This window comes from Plectropomus leopardus, chromosome 8 (assembly GCF_026936395.1).
Source record: "Plectropomus leopardus strain MGB_pleo_1.0 chromosome 8, ASM2693639v1, whole genome shotgun sequence".
NCBI lineage: Eukaryota > Metazoa > Chordata > Actinopteri > Perciformes > Serranidae > Plectropomus > Plectropomus leopardus.
Genome location: NC_142183.1, coordinates 2,130,982 through 2,149,479, shown reverse-complemented (window position 1 = coordinate 2,149,479; position 18,498 = coordinate 2,130,982). Strand labels below are relative to the sequence as shown.

Here is an 18,498-nt window from a genome sequence, read left to right as displayed (position 1 = left end):
CACATATACAGCATGCTAATGTTATTAGCATAAGCCTATGGCGTTTTACATAGCAGAAAATAGCTTAGCGGCTAGCGGACTTTTTCTCTCCTCAAAACTTTATCAGTTTACTATTATTTATACTTTCTCTGACTCACCGCTGGTTAAAGTCGCTGCACCTCCTCACAGAACTGATGACTTTCAGTCAACATGCTCGTTTTTTTAGTCTACATCGCTGAAACAGAACAGCTAATGTCACCTTAGCAAGAAGTCAGGCAGGTACTTCCTGTTTCCTCAGCATATCTTTTGTTTACGTGTCGCGCGCGTCTGTTGACTCGCAGTTTCTCCGAAAACAAAACATTTCCTCACCGACGATTTATTCCAGAGTAAATATTAGTAATATATCCTCATCATCTTTCTCTGGGCTGCTCGCCATCATCTCCAGCGGCTCCCGCTTTTCGGCGGACACCGACGGCAGCCGCGTGAAGCCGCACAGAGCAAAAATCCACAAGGTAATTTTCTTGTGGATTTTTGCTCATTTTTCGGTCATTTCTTGTTAAGGTACTGTTGCCTTTTTCCATGTTTTTGTGAAAAATCAAGCCAGTTTGCCCAGGTTTGAAAGGGTTAACACGTTTTTTTTTTTTAATTTAAGTGTAGAAAGTTTAAAATAGCCTGATGGTAGTGGATTTTTTTTCAGGCTCGACAGCGGAAATCACACATGATTTAGGATTAAAGCTTAAAAATGACAGGAGTTTGGGATTTTTCACATTGTGGCCAAAACTAAAGTCCTTTCTAAACATTTTGTGCTTGTGGCGGACCCGTCTGTGCACGTGAAGACAGAAGAGGACTGGCACAGAGGCTTCCACCTCGTCCCGCCAGTTAAGGTTAAATTTTACCGACGATGCTGAGAGTTTCGGGGCGGCCCTCCGTCTTCCAGGCGCAGACATGAAACGCGACCCGGAGGAGCTGCCGGCAGAGCTCTGATTGCTAAGTGCCGCTGCTGCAACGCTGACAAAACCTATCATTTTGTTTTACATAAAACCGGCTGGTGTTGAGCCGCTCATTTCCCAGGTGTTAAATCCCCTCGCTGCTCAGCACTGAAAGTTTATTCCAGTAAGTTAAAGAGCAAAAAATAAGCCATTACTCTTTTTGAGTCAAGTTTTTAATGAACTGACTTTTGAAGTCCTGGATTTTTTTGTGTTGGAGAAAGTTTTGATGGATGAGTGTCGGTGCAGCCGCTCTGAACGTTATCAGCCCAGTAAATGGCCTTTATCGGATGTTATCACGACCATTATCACAAAAATAACCCATTAAAAATATTTTAACCCGTACTGACCGCACCGCTGCTACAGATACATAATTCAAGGTAAAGAAGTATCGTCAAAACTGTGGTGTGTTTTAAAAAATAACTAATCAGATGCTGTTGACACGCTGAGGCTGCTGCTGCTGCAGCGCTCAATCAGCTCAATTTCAAAATAAAACAGCTAAGACAGACAAAAAAAGAAACCATTTAACTACGTGTGAGCACACATACTCATGATAGAAGCACAAAAATCAAAGAAACAACTAAAACAACAAGTCAACAAAATCGGGCAGGAAAAACTCAGCGATATCAGAGCCAGAATCTGCTCTTAAAGGATTTAGGATTTTTTTCTGACATTAACTAACCTTAATTAGCTTTATTAAGCTACATTTTCTGTTTTGCGCAGTGTTTAAAGTGTGTCCTTCAAGGAATTAAAATGGTTAAAAAAAAGGGCCATGATGGGTCGAATAATAATAAATAAATGACCCAGCTTTTAGTTTATTGTTTAAAAAAAAAAACCTGAATAAACTCAGTCCTCTGCAATATCGTCTAAAGGTGTATTTACTCATCACTCGAATACACAGTTATGAAAAGACAATGGTGGAAGGACGAATTTGAATTATAGAATTAGAAATGTCACAGTAAAGGTTAAAACGTCCTAAAATCTTATTTCCTGTGGAGCTGCAGGTAATGCACTGATCTCTCGCTGTGTCTCTGCTGAAGCGTCGAAGCTTCTGATAACAGATATTTAACGGGCTGATAACATCTGAAGTTGGGATGGGAAGATTTTAGTATCAATAAATAAATAAAAAATAACGCATGTGAATATGTACAAGCATAAAAATAAATACATAAAGAAATAAATGTATGAATATATTCAACAATAAATAAATGTTGAAATAAACCAATTAATATTAAAATAAATATGGAAATAAATAGATACATGCATAACTTGAAGTTGATAATAAAACAGGACATATAAATAAATATCTTAAATATATTTCAAAATTTTTATAAAACTACCTTCAGTTATTAATGTGTTTGTATTTCAGTGACGTTAGAGGGCGTATCATCCGTGTTTATTTATTTATTTTTATTTATTTATTTATTCTCTTAATTATTTCAGCATTTTTTGCACTTCCATATTAATTTATGTAGCCCTGCAGTTATTTATATTTCTGTATTTATTTATGCATTTAGTCATCTATTTCAGGATCTATTTTAGCTTTTATTTATCTCATTATTTATTTTCGCACTCCCATATTTATTTATCAAGTTCTGCAGTTGTTTATTTATTTATGTAGTTATGTTTACATTCTTTATACATTTAGTTTTCAGTCTTGTAGTTGTTTATTTGTTTATTTCTGTATTTATTGAAACATTATTTAATTATTGACGTTAATTAATAATTAATTAATTATTGTCATTCTTCCTCAGATAATATTTATCAATATTTTGATTTAAGTCTAGATATGATTTTTAAATTTCAATTATGTAAGATAAAAAGTGTCTTTTGCTGGTTTAAAAAGGCTGCATTAAAATAACGTGATTTAATTTTCTGATTTCAGCAGACGGTTGTAGCTGCTCTATGATTTGTGTTTACCCTCTCAGTCATTACATCAGCATTACTGATGATTATTGATCAAATATCTATCAATGTGGTCATGATATCGAGGTCAAAAATATTGTGATATTGGATTTTTTCATATTTTTCAGCCCTGATTCAAAGTGGACTGATGCATTAAACCAGAACACAGCTGACAAACATGAGTGCATTTCTGGTCTCTGTGCTGCTGACCGCTGCAGACTGATTACAATGTGACGCACATGTGAAGATAATTATCGAAAACCTGCCTCAGCATGATAAAACATCTATCTGTGTGTTTTACAAGTCGCAACTCCCACTTCCTGCAGTTAGGATCCACCGGCGGTCATTTTTCATTCACTCAGTTAATCAGAGCCCTGCCCCGAAACACAGACCGCCGCTAATACCCGCGAGGAGCGACGCAGTCCCACCGGCGCCCTAATGAAAGCACGAATATGCAAATGCTGCTGTAATTTTGTTTGAACGTGACTGTTTTCTTTGGAGGTGAGAGTGGATTACACCCAGCCGCCTGCGTGTGTGTGTGTGTGTGTGTGTGTGTGTGTGTGTGTGTGTGTGTGTGTGTGTGTGTGTGTGCTAGCGTCCAATCACATAAACATGCAAATTCAAGGCCATGTGCGGTTCTGCAGGATGCATACGTGCACTTTAGTGCCAGTGATGCTGCATATAATGAGTCCTGCGCTGCTGTTTGTCTTTGCTCGGCATTGTTGGAGTCATAATGACACCTTTGTGAGTCTAATTATGATTTTGAATGCTGTACATTCATGAGAGCTCCAGCTGCAGGTTATTTACCTTCTTCACTCATTCATCTTTTTTAGGATTATTTGATTCATCGTTTTGGCTTTACACAACGTTAACCCGTAGGGACAGTTTGTCGCATTTTACACGCTTTTCATTCTTCATTTTTTTTGATAATTGTGTGTGTGTTGATGCATGTGTCCTAAATGTAGTCCAGATTGTGTATTTGAGTGTAATCAGTGAATTTGCAGCTCAGCTCCTACAATAAGTCTAAAATACACTGTGGAAACTAAATAGTTACATTCAGACTGTTCAGGTCCAAAAATGCTCCATTGAAACCCATTCAAACTGACATTTTTGATCCCACAGCCATCAGAGCAGAAAAACAGGACTTATTATTATTATTTCTGGGTGTCATTCTGGGCTTTTGACTCTGAATTTGTCATTTTGACTAGTTTCCAGTGTGGTTAGAATTGCTTAAGCAGACGATATGGACTTCTGTTTTGAAATTCAGAAATAATGGAATTGAAAATATGTGATTAAAAAATGATATATTACTAAAATTCTGTGATTTATCACAATTTAAAGAAAATAATCGTTGGACAGCATTAAAACAAAGCAATTACAAAAAATCAATGTAGGGAGAAAATAAAAAGAAGAAAAAAATAGAAAAAAGGAGAAAAAGGAAAACATAAAAAAATCCATTTATGGGACACTGAGTTACTGTGTGAACGGCGTGCTTATGACCATGGTCGCCTGGTGGGAGGGGCTTAGGACAACGAGGAGAGAGCTGCAGGAGGAGGAGGTATTTTCAAATTCTGGTTTTTGGCTTTTCTTCCAAATTTCTGTCTCCTCCAGCTTTTACACTTGTCGGCCTTTTTCGTGATAAAGAAGAATTAGGAGTCGGGAGTCGCCTGTGTAAATGTGATCTCCTGTAAAAGCTTCTGAAACAGAGTTTTAATGAATATTGAACCCTAAAACTCTGCAGTGAAACCATAAAATATTTACAGCATCATCGGCTGGTGGAAGATACCGCAGCACGCGCTCAGCAGGAGCGAAATCACCGCCTGCGAGTTAAAAATGCATCACTGATAAAGACAAACAACAGAGTCGATAAAAGCTGAGTGTTTACCGTGCGTCAGCGGCGTCCTGAGAGCAGTTGCACATGTAGCCCTGAGCCTTGGGCACACACACTCTGCCGTGGGCGCACGGCTGGGAGGCGCACGGGTTGTCAGCCAGCTCGCAGCGGGCGCCGTGGAAGAGTCCTGCACACCTGCAGCGCGGCTCTGCGGAGGAAATCAAACACACCAAGACGCCTGAGACAAGAGCGGCCGAGCATCGGGTTTCCCCTTCAGACAGCAAATTATCAAAGCAAAGGTCAACGGGGTCGAAGCGGAGAGCGCCAGAGACGGGCTGATGTCCACAGGCCTCAAAAAACTTCAGAGTTTGGGTTTTTTTCTTCTTCTTCAGGATCAAAAAGAGACATCACGTCCAGCAGAGACAAACCAGTCTGTCAGGAGAACTGGTTTCACTGGTCCTGGACATGGAGGGGACGATGTCCCCCCAAACTCCGCCTGTCCCCCTGACGCCAAACATTAAACAATCATCTTCAGCCCCGAAAAAATCATGACTTTGAGTTTTTGTCATAAAGGCAAAAAATACTCAACCTGCTTTGACGGGGGTCCACTTTTACAAAAAGACAGGAGGCCAGGGGCCAATCAGAACAGCCCCGTACGTGTTTTTAGATTTTAGGACATTTCTGGGATTTTAGGCCTTTTTTAATTTTAGGAAATTTCTAGGATTTTAGGGTGTTTGTACGATTTTAAGACATTTCTAGGATTTTGGGACGTTTCTGGGATTTTAGGACATTTCTAGGATTTGGGGATATTTCTGGGATTTATGGACATTTGTAAGATTTTGGGCCTTTTTTTTCATTTTAAGACATTTGTAGGATTTTGGGACATTTCTATGATTTTAGGACATGCCTGGATTTTGAGACGCTTCTGGGATTTTTGGACATTTCTTGGATTTTAGGACATTTCTCAGAAATTAGGACATTTGTAGAATTTTCGACTTTTTTTAAAAATGTGGTCATTTTGAAGAAAAAAAAGAGAAGTTCTGTTATTTTAGCCTGAATACGTTAGAAAATAGCATTGAACTAAAATTCCTAAATATGAATATATATCTGTGCATTTGAAGGTTAAAGTTAAACTTGTCCGTCTGCTGTTTGTGCGGACACTTTCTTTCTCAGGCAGCGAGAGGATCTAACGTCTCAGTTAAACTGGGAGGCAGCGACTTTATATTCTGCAGACACACTGAAGAAACAGCCGTGTTGTTTCTGCCGCCTGTCTGATTACGTTTCCTCGACCTGGAAAGATCTTCGGGGAAATAATATTTATTTGTTCTCTGAATTTGCGGCCCGAAGCATAGCTGAAATGTGATTTGACGTGATGATGAATAAAGTCCAGAGAAAAGTAATACCAGGCTGTAACCTGCTGTCCCGAGTCCACGGGGCCACCAAAACGTTTTCTCCGCGGACCGAAGCAGAATAAAGAATCAGCGAGCCGACAGGTGCAGAAACAGGAGCAGGCGGCGCCTTTTTGATAACAGCTTTGTGCTTCTTTTCCTTACACACAGATCTGTATCTGCAGCTTTATGTTCATATTCACAGAACGAGAGAGGAGCGTTCGGGCTGCACTCGCAGACTCGTCACAATAAGATCGTTTTAAAGCTGCTGCTCTTTTAGCTGTAAAATTGCAGTCGTCCTTATCAGCTGCTTTTCTCAGTAAAGCCGCCAGACTTCCTCTTTTGTCAAACATAATACAAAAAAAAAAAAGGCTTCTCGAGCTTCCCCGACACCAATTTTTTATCTTTTGTGTTTTGACAAGAACTGATGCATTTGGCCAATTAGTGATAACCTGAAACGGCAATAAGCAAGCCGTCACATAAGGAGCGGATAAGGAGTTCAGGCCAGACTAATCTTTGGTGGCGTGTCCGTGACTGCCAGGTGAACTGCAGCTTCGACAACTCTGTAGAATATTTAATGCTGGAAAACTGCAAAACTTTCTTCTTTGCGTCATATTAATAACTTGATGTTTCTGATTTGCAGCGGTAAAAAAAACACATTTTTTAAGGACAGCTGGCAGAGGTCATACACATTTTTACTGATACATTTCCAGGACTTTTAAATGATTTTGAGGCTTTTGTTGTTTGCTGTTGCTTTGGTCTTTAAACTTTTTTGGTAATTTTTAAAGAGAAAAAATAATGGCCTTTTTTTTTCTGTAAACATTTTCAGATTTTTAAAGAAAACATTTTGACAATTTAAAAAAAAAGTTTGGTGATTTTTGAAGAAGAGAAGTGACTGGGGATTTTAAAAAGAAAAAGAAATGTCATTTTCTTTCCTTTAAAAACATTTTTTGGCAGTTTTTAAAGAAAAAAATAAGATGATTTTCTTTCCTTTGAATATTTTTCAGATTTTTTTTTTAAAAAAAAATAGGGCGATAAAAAAAAAAGTTTGGTAATTTTTGAAAAAAGAAATTGGGGATTTATTTTTCTTTAAAATTTTTGGGTGATTTTTAGAGAAAAATGGGGATTTTCTTTCGTTTAAACATGTTTGGTGATTCTTAAAGAAAAGGTTTTAACAATTCTGTTCTTATTTGTTTTAGTATTTGTGAAATTTGAATTTTTTAAAAATTGGGCAATTTTTTTAACTTAAACATTTTGGGCAATTTTTAAACGAAAAGGTTTTCCAAATCGGTGGCCCAGGGGTTTGGAAAACATGTTTGCTAATTTTTTCTGCTCTCACCTCCGCTGGCGTCTTCCTCGCAGACGCCGCCGTTCTCACAGGGGTTGCTGTCGCACGCTCCGGCCCTGCTGCAGCACTGGTACACCCCGAACACCCTCCTGCTCCCCGGCCCCGCCCACTCTGCCGCGTCCCCCACTCTGATTGGCTCCCCGTTGAGCTCCAGGCCCTCCAGGCAGCCGATGAAGTTACGCGGATGCTGCTGGACGTCCTGAGCCAAAGAAGCGAAGAGCAAAGCACCATGGGAGCGCAGCATCCGGCACGGCTCGCTCAGCGGGGCGACGGCCGGGTGATGCTGGTCCAGGGTCAGTCTGACGGCGCTGGAGTTGACCTCCAGCAGGACGCCGTGCCACCTGCCGTCCGACACGATGTCAGATCTGACGGGTGAGGAGGCGGGGGCGGAGCTTCCACAGCTGAACCTGAACTGCAGCTCGCCATCAGACACCTGAGGAGGAAACACGAGTCAGTCAGTTAACCCTTTGACACCTAAACAAATTTGATTTGCGAAAAAATAATTTAGAAAAATTAAGAAAGTTTCCTAAAAATAAGCAAAAAAAGAAAAGTAAAAAAACATAAACAAACACAAAACTCAACCTTAAAAATACAGAAAATTCAATTTATGTGTATTTTTTTCGGTGATAAAATGTTTAATATTCAATTTAATGATTATAAATGTATTTTTCCGATGTTATTACATGTTTCAGCACATTCTTAAGATTAATTTTGTTTTTATCCTTTATTTTATCTTTTTCAATTTACTTATTTATTTAGCTCATTTTAAGGTTATTTTTCTTGTACATTTTTCCTAAATTCTTGCTATTTTGTGACGGGTCAACTTCCACTAAATTTTTTTGCCATTTTCCAGAAATTTCTTGCCAAGTTGCTTTTTGGCTTTTTCCAGTTTTCTCAGGTTCTGTAGGTTAACAGGCGTCTGAGCGCAGTACAGCAGAACTGATCCAGGTTCTGAAGGGTTAACCTCCAAATGAGTAACTCTGAAGCTCGCTGATCATCATGGAGAATTAAAAGATGATGAACCGCAGTAATGAGCCTGTACTGTAAGAGGTTTAAACAATAGATTTAAACGATGAAAGGTCAAAGCGCACACAGAGGAACACACACTGAGCCCGCAGCTACAGCGGCGCTAATGTAAACACTCGGAGACGCAGGAAGTTAAAACGGCCGCGTTTTCCTGACAAGTCTTTTGTGTCACAAATAAATCCTGTTTCTGCTGTCGGCTCTCCGTGTTGCTCCGTGTTGCCCCCCCCCCCAAACAACACGGCGCAGCGTGCACACATTTATTCAGCGTTTCATCAACATCGGCGGGAGCCTCTTAATGTTTCTGCACGCTCAGCGTTCCCGCAAACTAACGAGCCAGCAGCTTTTTTTTATCTGTTCATGTTTGCTTTATGTAACGAGGGCTCGTCGTATCTTATCCTGTTAAATATACAGATGGAGTGTGGATTTTGCAAATTGCTAAGCGTCAACCCCGTCGGGCTCTAAAGGCTGTGATGCATTATTGATCTGCTCGGCGCCTGCTCCTTTAATTGATGCAGGATGACGAGCTTTCCTCTCTTTGTTTTTTTTTATGTGTTTTCTCTTTGTGCAGGTCGTTCAGCACTCGGGTGCTGCAGGGCGTCCTCCGGGCCGCGCTGCTTTACTTTCAGTCCCTGCTCGGGGCTCCTGGGTGACTCCCTGTGGCCGCCAAGATGAAAAATATGACCAGGAATGATTTATTTTGAAGGGACCGAGCTGCAGACTTCCTCACATGGATTAATGGAGGCGCACAGCGAGAGGGGAGCGAGGGGAGGGGATGCTGAACGCTGGCAGAGGGACAAGCTAGCAACTTTGGTCACTAAAAACGCTCTGAGAATGTTACAGGGCAACGTTTTAATAATGTTTTCAAGTTTTCTTTTAGTTCCCAGAATGTTCTTCTAAAGTTAGGGAAACATTTTCTATAAACATTAAAAAAATAATAACCTTTTATGGTACACAAACAGATGCCAGTTGGTAAAAATAATGTTTTTTCATTTTTGGAAGTTTTTTTTTCTACGTTACTAGTGAGATCTTTATTTTGAAAATGCCAAATAAAATAGGGGAGCAAAATAAAATATAAGGAAGAAAAACCTGAATGCCCATGATGTAAACAAACTTTAGATTATAATTATTTCATGTCCGAAATGGAGCAGGAGGAAACAAATATTAATGAAATCCTACATCCTTTTTTTTGGTCTCCACAAAGTGTATTTGTGTTTAATTTACTGCCAATTTGTAAAGAAAACGTGCCTTTCAAACCCGTGATTTTTTAAAAAAAAAAATTGTCATTTTGCTTATCTTAAAAACTTTTTTTGTTAAGTTGTTGGTGATTTATTTAATTTATTTTTTAGTTTTATTTTGGTATTTTTTTTAAGTTGGCAGTCTTTTTATTTCTTTTTAAATGTTTGGTAAATGTTTGGGTTATTTAAAGAAATTTCCGACATTTCCGACCTTGAACACTTGCACGCATTTACCAAGAGTACGACCTCATGTCTGCACGCACTGCTGCCCGCTGACACAAGAGTCATTTATTATTTCTGGGAATTTCTAGTATATGCCTAATACAGCGATCGAATCAGGATATTTCATCATACTGATGGAAAAACCTGTTAATCCAAAACTGCCAGTAAGCCACATTGATGAGCAACTTCGCCCATAATTGTCAAATATGAGAAATTCGAGGCACTGAAACCTCCAACAACATGACGCCACAATGAAAAATCTCTGTTATCATTATGAACTCATCAGCACTCAGCTGGAAACAGAACATGAATGAATGGACTGGTGTGCATGTAACAGCAGGCAGCGAAGGGTTAAAGCAGTGAGGTTAATATTTCACTCCTGTGCAGAAACACACTCAGCTCCCTGTGGGGATTTCACAATAACTACTTTCACTGTACGATTTTTGGACATACAGATGATATTATTGTCATTTTTTAGACCATTTTACGCCTCTCTCCCAATGCACCGAAAACACTAACGTGGCTTTTTCGTTTCGCAGAAAAGGTCACAACCGGCATTCACTCCCAGAAAAAATGACCCTGCAGACTCCCGCTCTCACTCCAAAGTTGTCATATTAAGCTGATTTTGCTGTGATTTTGGCGTGCGATCCCGACTCCAAGAACAACCTTTCGTGCCCCACATGACGCGCCGCGGGATGCCGTCAGCTGAGAACGCCGCCGCACAGAATCGTTCACGGTGTAATGACACGCCACCGTACGCAGGTTTTGCACTCAGCAGTCTGAATGTCTGAATTTAGTTTCCATAGTGAGTTTTTTTTCTTATTGTTGCTGAGCTGGAAATTCAAAAGCTAAACAAAAAAATACAATCTTGCCAAAGTGTTCGCCATATGCAGGAACACGGCCAAAATTTGAAAAAATGAAGAATGAAAAGTGCAGAAAATGCACCTGACAGTCGCTCAGGGGTTAAATGTTGGGGAAAGTTTTATGTAAACAAACACGTATGTAAAACACACGATCAACAGCGGTCAGCAAATGTCCACGTGTGGGTCAATATGTCGATGGCGTGATTATCACGGCGGGCGTACGTCCTTCCGCCTTGTAGTGAGATAAAAGCGTGAACGTGAAAGTCAGTTTGTGTTTCACGAGAGACGATTTAACACGTGACTCTTCATCTGTGTCGAGTCTTCACACCGCTGTCAGGTCTGTGCCGTCACTCATCAAAAGGGCGGCGTTTTCCTTCCACCGACAAGTCACCTTTACTTCCTCTTGCTCGGCTCGCCGCTGCAGCGTTTCATTCTCACGGCTACGATTTCCATTTCAAAGACTGAAGGAGATGTGCGCAGACATAAAAGAGAATTAGCCGCAGTAAATAGGTCTGAACTCGTGTGTGTTTTTTTTTCAAAGACGTGGCGCTCGGCGGAGAATGCTGATGAGACTCGGCGGTTTATGAGAAGCCGCTGAGATTCGCGGCCTCCCGGGAGGGGCGGGGCGCGGCGCGCAAATAGCGTCTTGTATCTCCAGGAAGTTCCTCTGAAGTCCTCACAAAAAGCAGCCGAGGGACTCCTCAGATGACCACGTTCACAGATTCCTTTTGAAGCCGTTTCTGCTCACAATGAAGCAGACGGGGACGCGTTCTCACACGCGCGAGCCAAGAACCAAAACCCAGGAGGTCGAACCTTCGGGAAAGACCGAATGCGGCTTTTGAAGTTATCCGAGAATCAAAATGATTGAATATTCCGCCCGAGTGCACACGGATGTCACACAAATGAGAGGAGCCCGCGAGGGGAAGCATCCTGCTGCATCTCAAGTCCTTATCGAGCTTTTCCCTTTTTTCTTTATCTGCTCAGAGAATTATTCATGAATCAAAGAATACAACAATTCATCATTCTCTTTCAACGCGCCCCTTTAATATTTCTACTGTAGACTTTGTATTTCAGCGCCGGGATGATCCTGCTCTCCCCCGACAATAAAAAAAAACTGTCAATAATCCTGGAGAGCAACGACACTCAACCTGCTGTGTTTGGGGCCACTTTTACAAAATGACAGGAGGCCAGGGGCCAGTCGCAGCGGCCCCAGACGTGTTTCTGGGATGTAAGCACATTTCTGAGATTTTAGGACATTTCTACGATTTCTGGATGTTTCTCAGATTTTAGGATATCACTTGGATTTTAGTACGTTTCTAGGCCTTAAAGACATTTCAAGGATTTCAGGACATTTATAGGATTTTTGCATATTTCTACGGTTTTAGGAAGTTTCTAGAAATTAAGGACATTTTCTAAAAAATTTGAGACATTTCTAGTATTTTAGGACGTTTCTCAGACTTTAGTACGATTCCAGGATTTTAGGACATTTCTTAGATTTTAAGACATTTCTTGTATTTTATGAGGTTTCTCGGATTTTAGGATATTACTTGGCTATTAGGACGTTTCTAGGACTTTAGAACATTTTTTAGATTTTAGGACATTTCTCAGATTTTAGGACATTTTTATTAATTTAGAACATTTCTCGGATTTCAAGATATTTCTTGGACTTCAGGACATTAGGGTCTTGGACGTTTCTTTGATTTGAGGACATTTCTAGAGTTCCAAGACATTACAAGGATTCAATAAAGTTTTAAGGATTTTAGGACATTACTAGGATTTAAGACGTTTCTAGAACAACTGCCTAGTATGTCTGGATGCTTCTAGGATTTTAGGACATTCCTCAGATTTTAGGACATTAGGGTCTTATAGGACCTCTGTCGGGGGTGTGGGGGATCCTCCACTGGCTCTTTTTTTGATCAACAAGCTCCATGTTGATGCTGTTTTATGTCTCTGACACCTTATGGAGACTAAAAGGACAAAAACAATTCACATTGTCAGTCACTTTATTTCTAATGTGAATTAGAAAATGTTTTTGGGGGACCACACAGCGCCAGATTTGGCCCATGGGCCGTAATGTGAGTATCACTGCTGGGGACCGCACATGTGTCGGCGTGCATTTTGAGGGAAAAGAGCACCGTGTGTCTCACGTGCTGCGTTCGGAGCCAGCAGTCGTCACGGCTCAAGTGAAAAGGGCATCGATGAGCTGATTACGGAGGAGGAGCAGACGTTTATCGCCGGCTTCATAATCCCATGAGGAACTTTAAATGTGTGCCAGGTGGGAGTTTACTGTCGTCTCTGATATTCAATCAGGCATTTAGCACACGAAAACACATGAAACGATCGACCACGCAGAGATAAAGGAGGCAGAGCGGAGACGCTCTCACATCTGCATCATCTGCAGGATTCAACAGGAGACAAGCAGCAGGGACAGTTTTTAATCTACTCTGTAACCGTCCGCATGCAAATCCCAATCTCACCCAAATGGCTGGAGCCAGCGGCGCCTATGTGGAACTAGTACCATCGAGTATTTTCGATGTATCGGCCGCCTCTGATGTACAGAAGTGTACGTGAGGCTGTTGCATACAAAACAAACTCAACTACAAACTCTCACGCTGCTTTTTCCTCAACTCAGAGGACGTGAAACAGACACAGCTGGTGTCAGTGAAGCAGCCACACGGTCGGAAATGTCAGCGTTTCCCCGAGAGAACGAGATCAAACCCAGCTGATTTTATGTGTTTCAGGGAGCCAACGGGTGCTGAGTGTTGATCAGATACACGGAGGAGTGTCCCGACATTATTCTGAATTATTCTGATGCATGAATGAAGTCGCCGACAGCGGAAAAACAGCTGATTGGTCGTGTGAGTTAACCCTGTGAAACCAAAGCAAACTGGTTTGATGTCTTTAAGTTAAAAGGAAAATTACCTGAAAATGAGAAAAAAAAGTGAAAAAAACACAAGAAAATAATCCATTTCTGTAACATATTTAATTATAATAATTATGAAGGTTGTTTTCTGTATATTTTCCCCAATTTCTTGTACGTTCTCCTTTTAAAAACAATTCTGGTGGGTTTTTTCTGTCATTTTTTACAAATTTCTTGCAATTTGTTTTAAAGGGTTAAACAGCTTGTAAAAGGCATCTGAAGGCAGCACATGTAGATGCAGCAGCCGGTTCTGTTAAAAGTATCGTCGCCTCGTCTTTCTACCATATTAAGAAAAGTATCAGTCGCGGTAAAGGAGTCTCTTTAATGGATCCAATATCAATAAAAATTAACGATCCCCGTCTCGACACAAGGACGAGTTGAAATCGAGCTGGTTTTATGTGTTTCGGGGTGTCAGCAGGTGCTGAGTGATGCTGACAGTGTTGACTCAGATACACAGCGTCTTGCTGTTCTGAGATCTGTTTCGCCGTAAACGCACGAAAGGACAAACTGAGATCAGGCACGAGATTTAAGACGAACTTCTCGGCAGATTCAAAGACTGTGACACCTGAGCCGATAACGCGGCGGCTGGAGCAAAGTAGCAAATAAAACATCGACGTGTCAGATGGTATCGGTCGGCGCGGCGAAGCGGAAAGTCTGAGCTGGAAACTATTTTGGGGGGTTTTAAAGCTTCACTCGTCTCCCTGATGAGAAACTCCCACAGATGAAATCGTCGGATTTGATCGTTCTGATAGTAAATTAGTGTCAAACAACAACAGCATCTGAAAATTGGGAAGAGATTTCATCTCTCCACAGCAGCAACACTCGGAGAGCAAAAATAAATTAGCTCGCAGCTCAGGGGAGAACACAAACATTTACTCTCCCCTCAAATGAAGGAAAATAATCATTTCCTTCTTCCTTTAGTTGTAATTTAATTGCCGTATTAACCCGATTAACCCGAGAAGAGTTTCATGTCTCGTGTGAACAAACATGAGTTTATTTTCTGGGTTTTGAATTCACTGCAGACAAACACAGACTGAAGCAAACAATAATAATAATGATGCACTTCATTATTGTTTTTGGCTATTTTTTATTATTTATAATGTTGCACTCGTAGGACTTTATCTATCAATCCATTTTACTTATCAATTACTTATCAATTATCAATTATCTACTTATCAATTTAACGTGATTAATGTTAACGCTCCAAAATTTAGGGCGTTTTAGTGGCAAACCGAAGACTGATCTTTTTAGTTTGGCTTTTGATTGAACTTAACTTATTTATTTATTACTCTTTGTTTATTTATACTTTTTAGTCTGTTTTGCTGTTTTTCTAGATGGTATATCATTTATTATTTCTAACATGTTTAAATTATTATTATTTTTCTGTTATCCTTTTATTTACCTTTTAACTAGTATTTTACTTACATTATCAATATTATATTTACGTGCTTTTATCTTTTTTTTTTCTTTAGGTTTTATCCGGCCTCCGGTGTTTTCTCACTAATCGTAGCATTTCCTCAGTTTTTTGTTATTTTAACATATTTACTGATTATTCTGTTTCGTGCTGTTATGTTGTCATTTACCTCTTATTTACTGTTTGAGTATTTTACTTATCTATCTTTTATTATTGCTATTATCATTTTATTTTTTATTTACTTGTTTATTTATTTATACCTGTTTACTTATTTTTATCCTTTTATTTATATTATCTATTTATCTATTTGATTTATTCTTAAGTGAAGACACATTTGGTGTGTCCTCATTTATGGGAGCATTTTGTCTGTTTTTTAGTGTTTTATTTAATCCCAAAGTCTTGTTTTTTTATTCCTGTGTTTGTGTGTGTATGTGAGTGTGTTACTGTCTGACTGACTGACTGACTGACTGACTGACTGATTGATTGATTGATTGATTGATTGATTGATTGATTGATTCATTGATTCATTGATACCTGTAAAGTGCCCCAGTGGTTGGTGCTGTTGGTGGACACGATGAGGCCGTCCTCCTGGAAAGTCTTGAACCTCAGGGACAGTTTGAAGTCCTGGTTGTCCTCGTCCATCCCGTGGAGGAACTTCAGGTGGGATTTACCATCGAACCTCAGCGCCGACTCTGAAACAGAGACGCACGAAAACAGCCGACGGTGAAACAAAGCAGACTGAAGGAGCATCAGACAGAAACTTTAGAGACAAAGTTTATGAGCTGACCGTCTCATCTGGAGGGACGGAGGACTGCACGTCTCCTAAGTGAGACACGTGCTGAGCCGAAGATCACAGTTCAACACCAACAAACAACAAAACAGGTTGTTTTTTAGCGAGACATGAGTGCATTTTCAGCCTGGATTCTCCCACCAGAACCTGGGATTTTTTATTTTTATTTTCCTGACCATCACCGAGAGAAAAGTGAAAAATGAAGAGGAAAACTTAAATTAATTTCATCTATCCTTTTTTTTCAAACTTTGTTTATCCACATAAAGCTCCAAACGACCCCCTCCAAAACAAATATTAATAATAATAAAGATAAGTTTAGTAAAATAAAATGAATATGAATATCTTCATAAGTCCTCGAGGCAGCGCTGTTTTTCCATCAGCTGAGTGTGCAGATGAAACGTGCTGTAAACTGAACGTAACGTCTCAGATCTGACAGAAAAAGTGTTTTTCAAGAAAAAACTTTGATCCTTTGAACTGCAGAAAAATCGCCAAAAGCTGAAACCAAAATGCCCGAAGCAAAAACAAACCCCAAAAACCCAAAAAAGTAAAGGACGACAGGTCGGTCAGAAGTTTGAGCAGAAGACGAGAAGGACTGAAAGGTGTGTGCGTGCGTGCGTGCGTGCGTGCGTGCGTGCGTGCGTATTTGCTTCTTATTTATGAAGGATTCTGCCCCAGTTTTTTTTAATTTAATTTAAGAAAAATGGGAAAAAAAGTTAATTTTTTTTAAATAAAAACCAAACAGAGAAATGACCTTTGAGCTTTGCATCATCATATTTTAAAAAAGTAATCATGATCATTTTCTTTTGCCTTTTTTCTTCGTTTCTTGCTAATTTTGGGGCCATTGGCTGTTTAGCTGCCTTCTCTCCATGTTTCACGATCTCTCTGACGTGATATTTTGAACCGTTTTGGGTTATTTGAAGAACAGAAATAAGATAATAATCGTCACTTCACTTTGAGAATCAGAACAAACTGTGTCCTCACATCCTTCTCAGACACTTTGTGTTTGTCTTTCCCGTCCTCCGTCCTCACACGACATCATCTCCTTATCGCCGAACCCGAGTCTCTTAAGACGAGAAGTATCCGAACAGTCAAAATAAGTTGGCGATAACGCCTTCAGAAGAAACTCCAGAGGGACGAAGACTCTAAACAAGCTGATAAAGAGAGTTTATCCCCGACTCTTCTTCTCCTAATCCTCACAGGAATGCCAACACCAATCACGGAGGACGAGCCGACGAGGTGGCGCCGCCGCTCACACTCAGCACGCTCTGAGTGATTCATGTGAAACGTTTTTACTTCCTCAGAGTTTCAGCAGGTCAGAAGAAGAAGAAGAAGAAGCTGTTTGATCTCCTGCAGAGTCAGACATCTTCAGCCAGTCGCCCCAAAAGTCTCCAAAAAGTGAGAATTTAATCTGATGGAAGGCGAGTTTTTCTGTTTGGAAAGTTCAGCAGAACTGAGGAGGAACCACACAGTGACCTCCAGGGTTCACAGACATTTTCACCAGGAATTTTCCAGGACTTTTCAATAGCCTTTCCAGGACTTTGAGGCAAACTTTAAAGAACAAGCATCAGTACTCTTTCTTTTCTTTTTTATTACATATACTAGCTTAAAAAATAGAATTGAATATTAAATATAATTTAGGGACTGTTGGTTATTTATGAGAGAGGAGGTGCTGGTGCAAAAAGGGGGAGACATGTCAAATAGTTTTTAAGCATTGGGGAGGGCCTGATGTAGAGTTTGCTTAGAAAAGGCTGTATTTTGTGTTTATTTTACCATTGATATATATATATTTTTTAGAAACTGATGTAAATTTTGGAAATGACCACATCTCTTTGATCCCAGAATCTAAATCTACAAAAAGCAGATAAAAATAGATATTTTTTATTTGTGACTGTTCAGAAATAGAGTTTAAAAGGAAATGAACAGACATGCCAAATAAAAAAGAAAAAGCGTCATATTTAACGTTATGAATGAAGCTTAGCACCCTGAAGAGAAACAGCTGTTCTTTTCTGTTAGTTTGTCCCCTAATTCCTTCACTATACTTTTTTTTTGGGGAGACACATCTCTGTACACACACACACACACGCTGCCTCATTAACACACACACACACACACACACACACACACACACGCTGCCTCATTAACACACACACACACACACACACACACACACACACACACACACACAGACGTACCGTTGCAGGGGCAGACGCTCTCCCAGGTGTGTTTCGGGGTGATGTAAGCGGCCCTGGCGGTGGTGAAATGGCTCAGTCTTTCCGCTGTCAGTCGGACGGCGTTCCTGCAGCCTCGCGGCGGACAGCCGGCGCCCAGACAGCCGTTGTGACTCACCCGGAGGATGCTGAGGCCCAGAGAGTCCTCGATGTCCGATATAATGCCTACATCAAAGAGTTCAGCTGTCAGACGGCACATCGACAGAGACGCTTCGTGTCACAGAGCGAGCCGACTCGCTGAGTGTCTGAACTAACAACTGCTGAGCGTTTTCTCAAAGAGCCTTTTTCTATTAACCCCTTGAACCCTGGGCAAAGTGGATTGATTTCTTTCAAAAACATGAGAAGGCACCAAGCACATTAAGA

General features: G+C 40.3%; 1 protein-coding gene across 2 annotated transcripts in view; it reads right to left on the bottom strand.

The window, feature by feature from the left end:
• The window catches only part of fat2 (FAT atypical cadherin 2), a 165,811-nt gene that overhangs the window by 15,076 nt on the left and 132,237 nt on the right, over positions 1–18,498 (bottom strand). For both annotated transcript variants that reach the window (XM_088080717.1, XM_042492869.2), the window contains 4 exons: positions 18,100–18,300; positions 15,652–15,809; positions 7,429–7,870; positions 4,756–4,909 (listed from right to left, as the gene is read on the bottom strand). In XM_088080717.1, the coding sequence (XP_087936843.1) occupies positions 4,756–4,909; positions 7,429–7,870; positions 15,652–15,809; positions 18,100–18,300 (955 nt within the window). The remainder of the gene's footprint in view (positions 1–4,755; positions 4,910–7,428; positions 7,871–15,651; positions 15,810–18,099; positions 18,301–18,498) is intronic.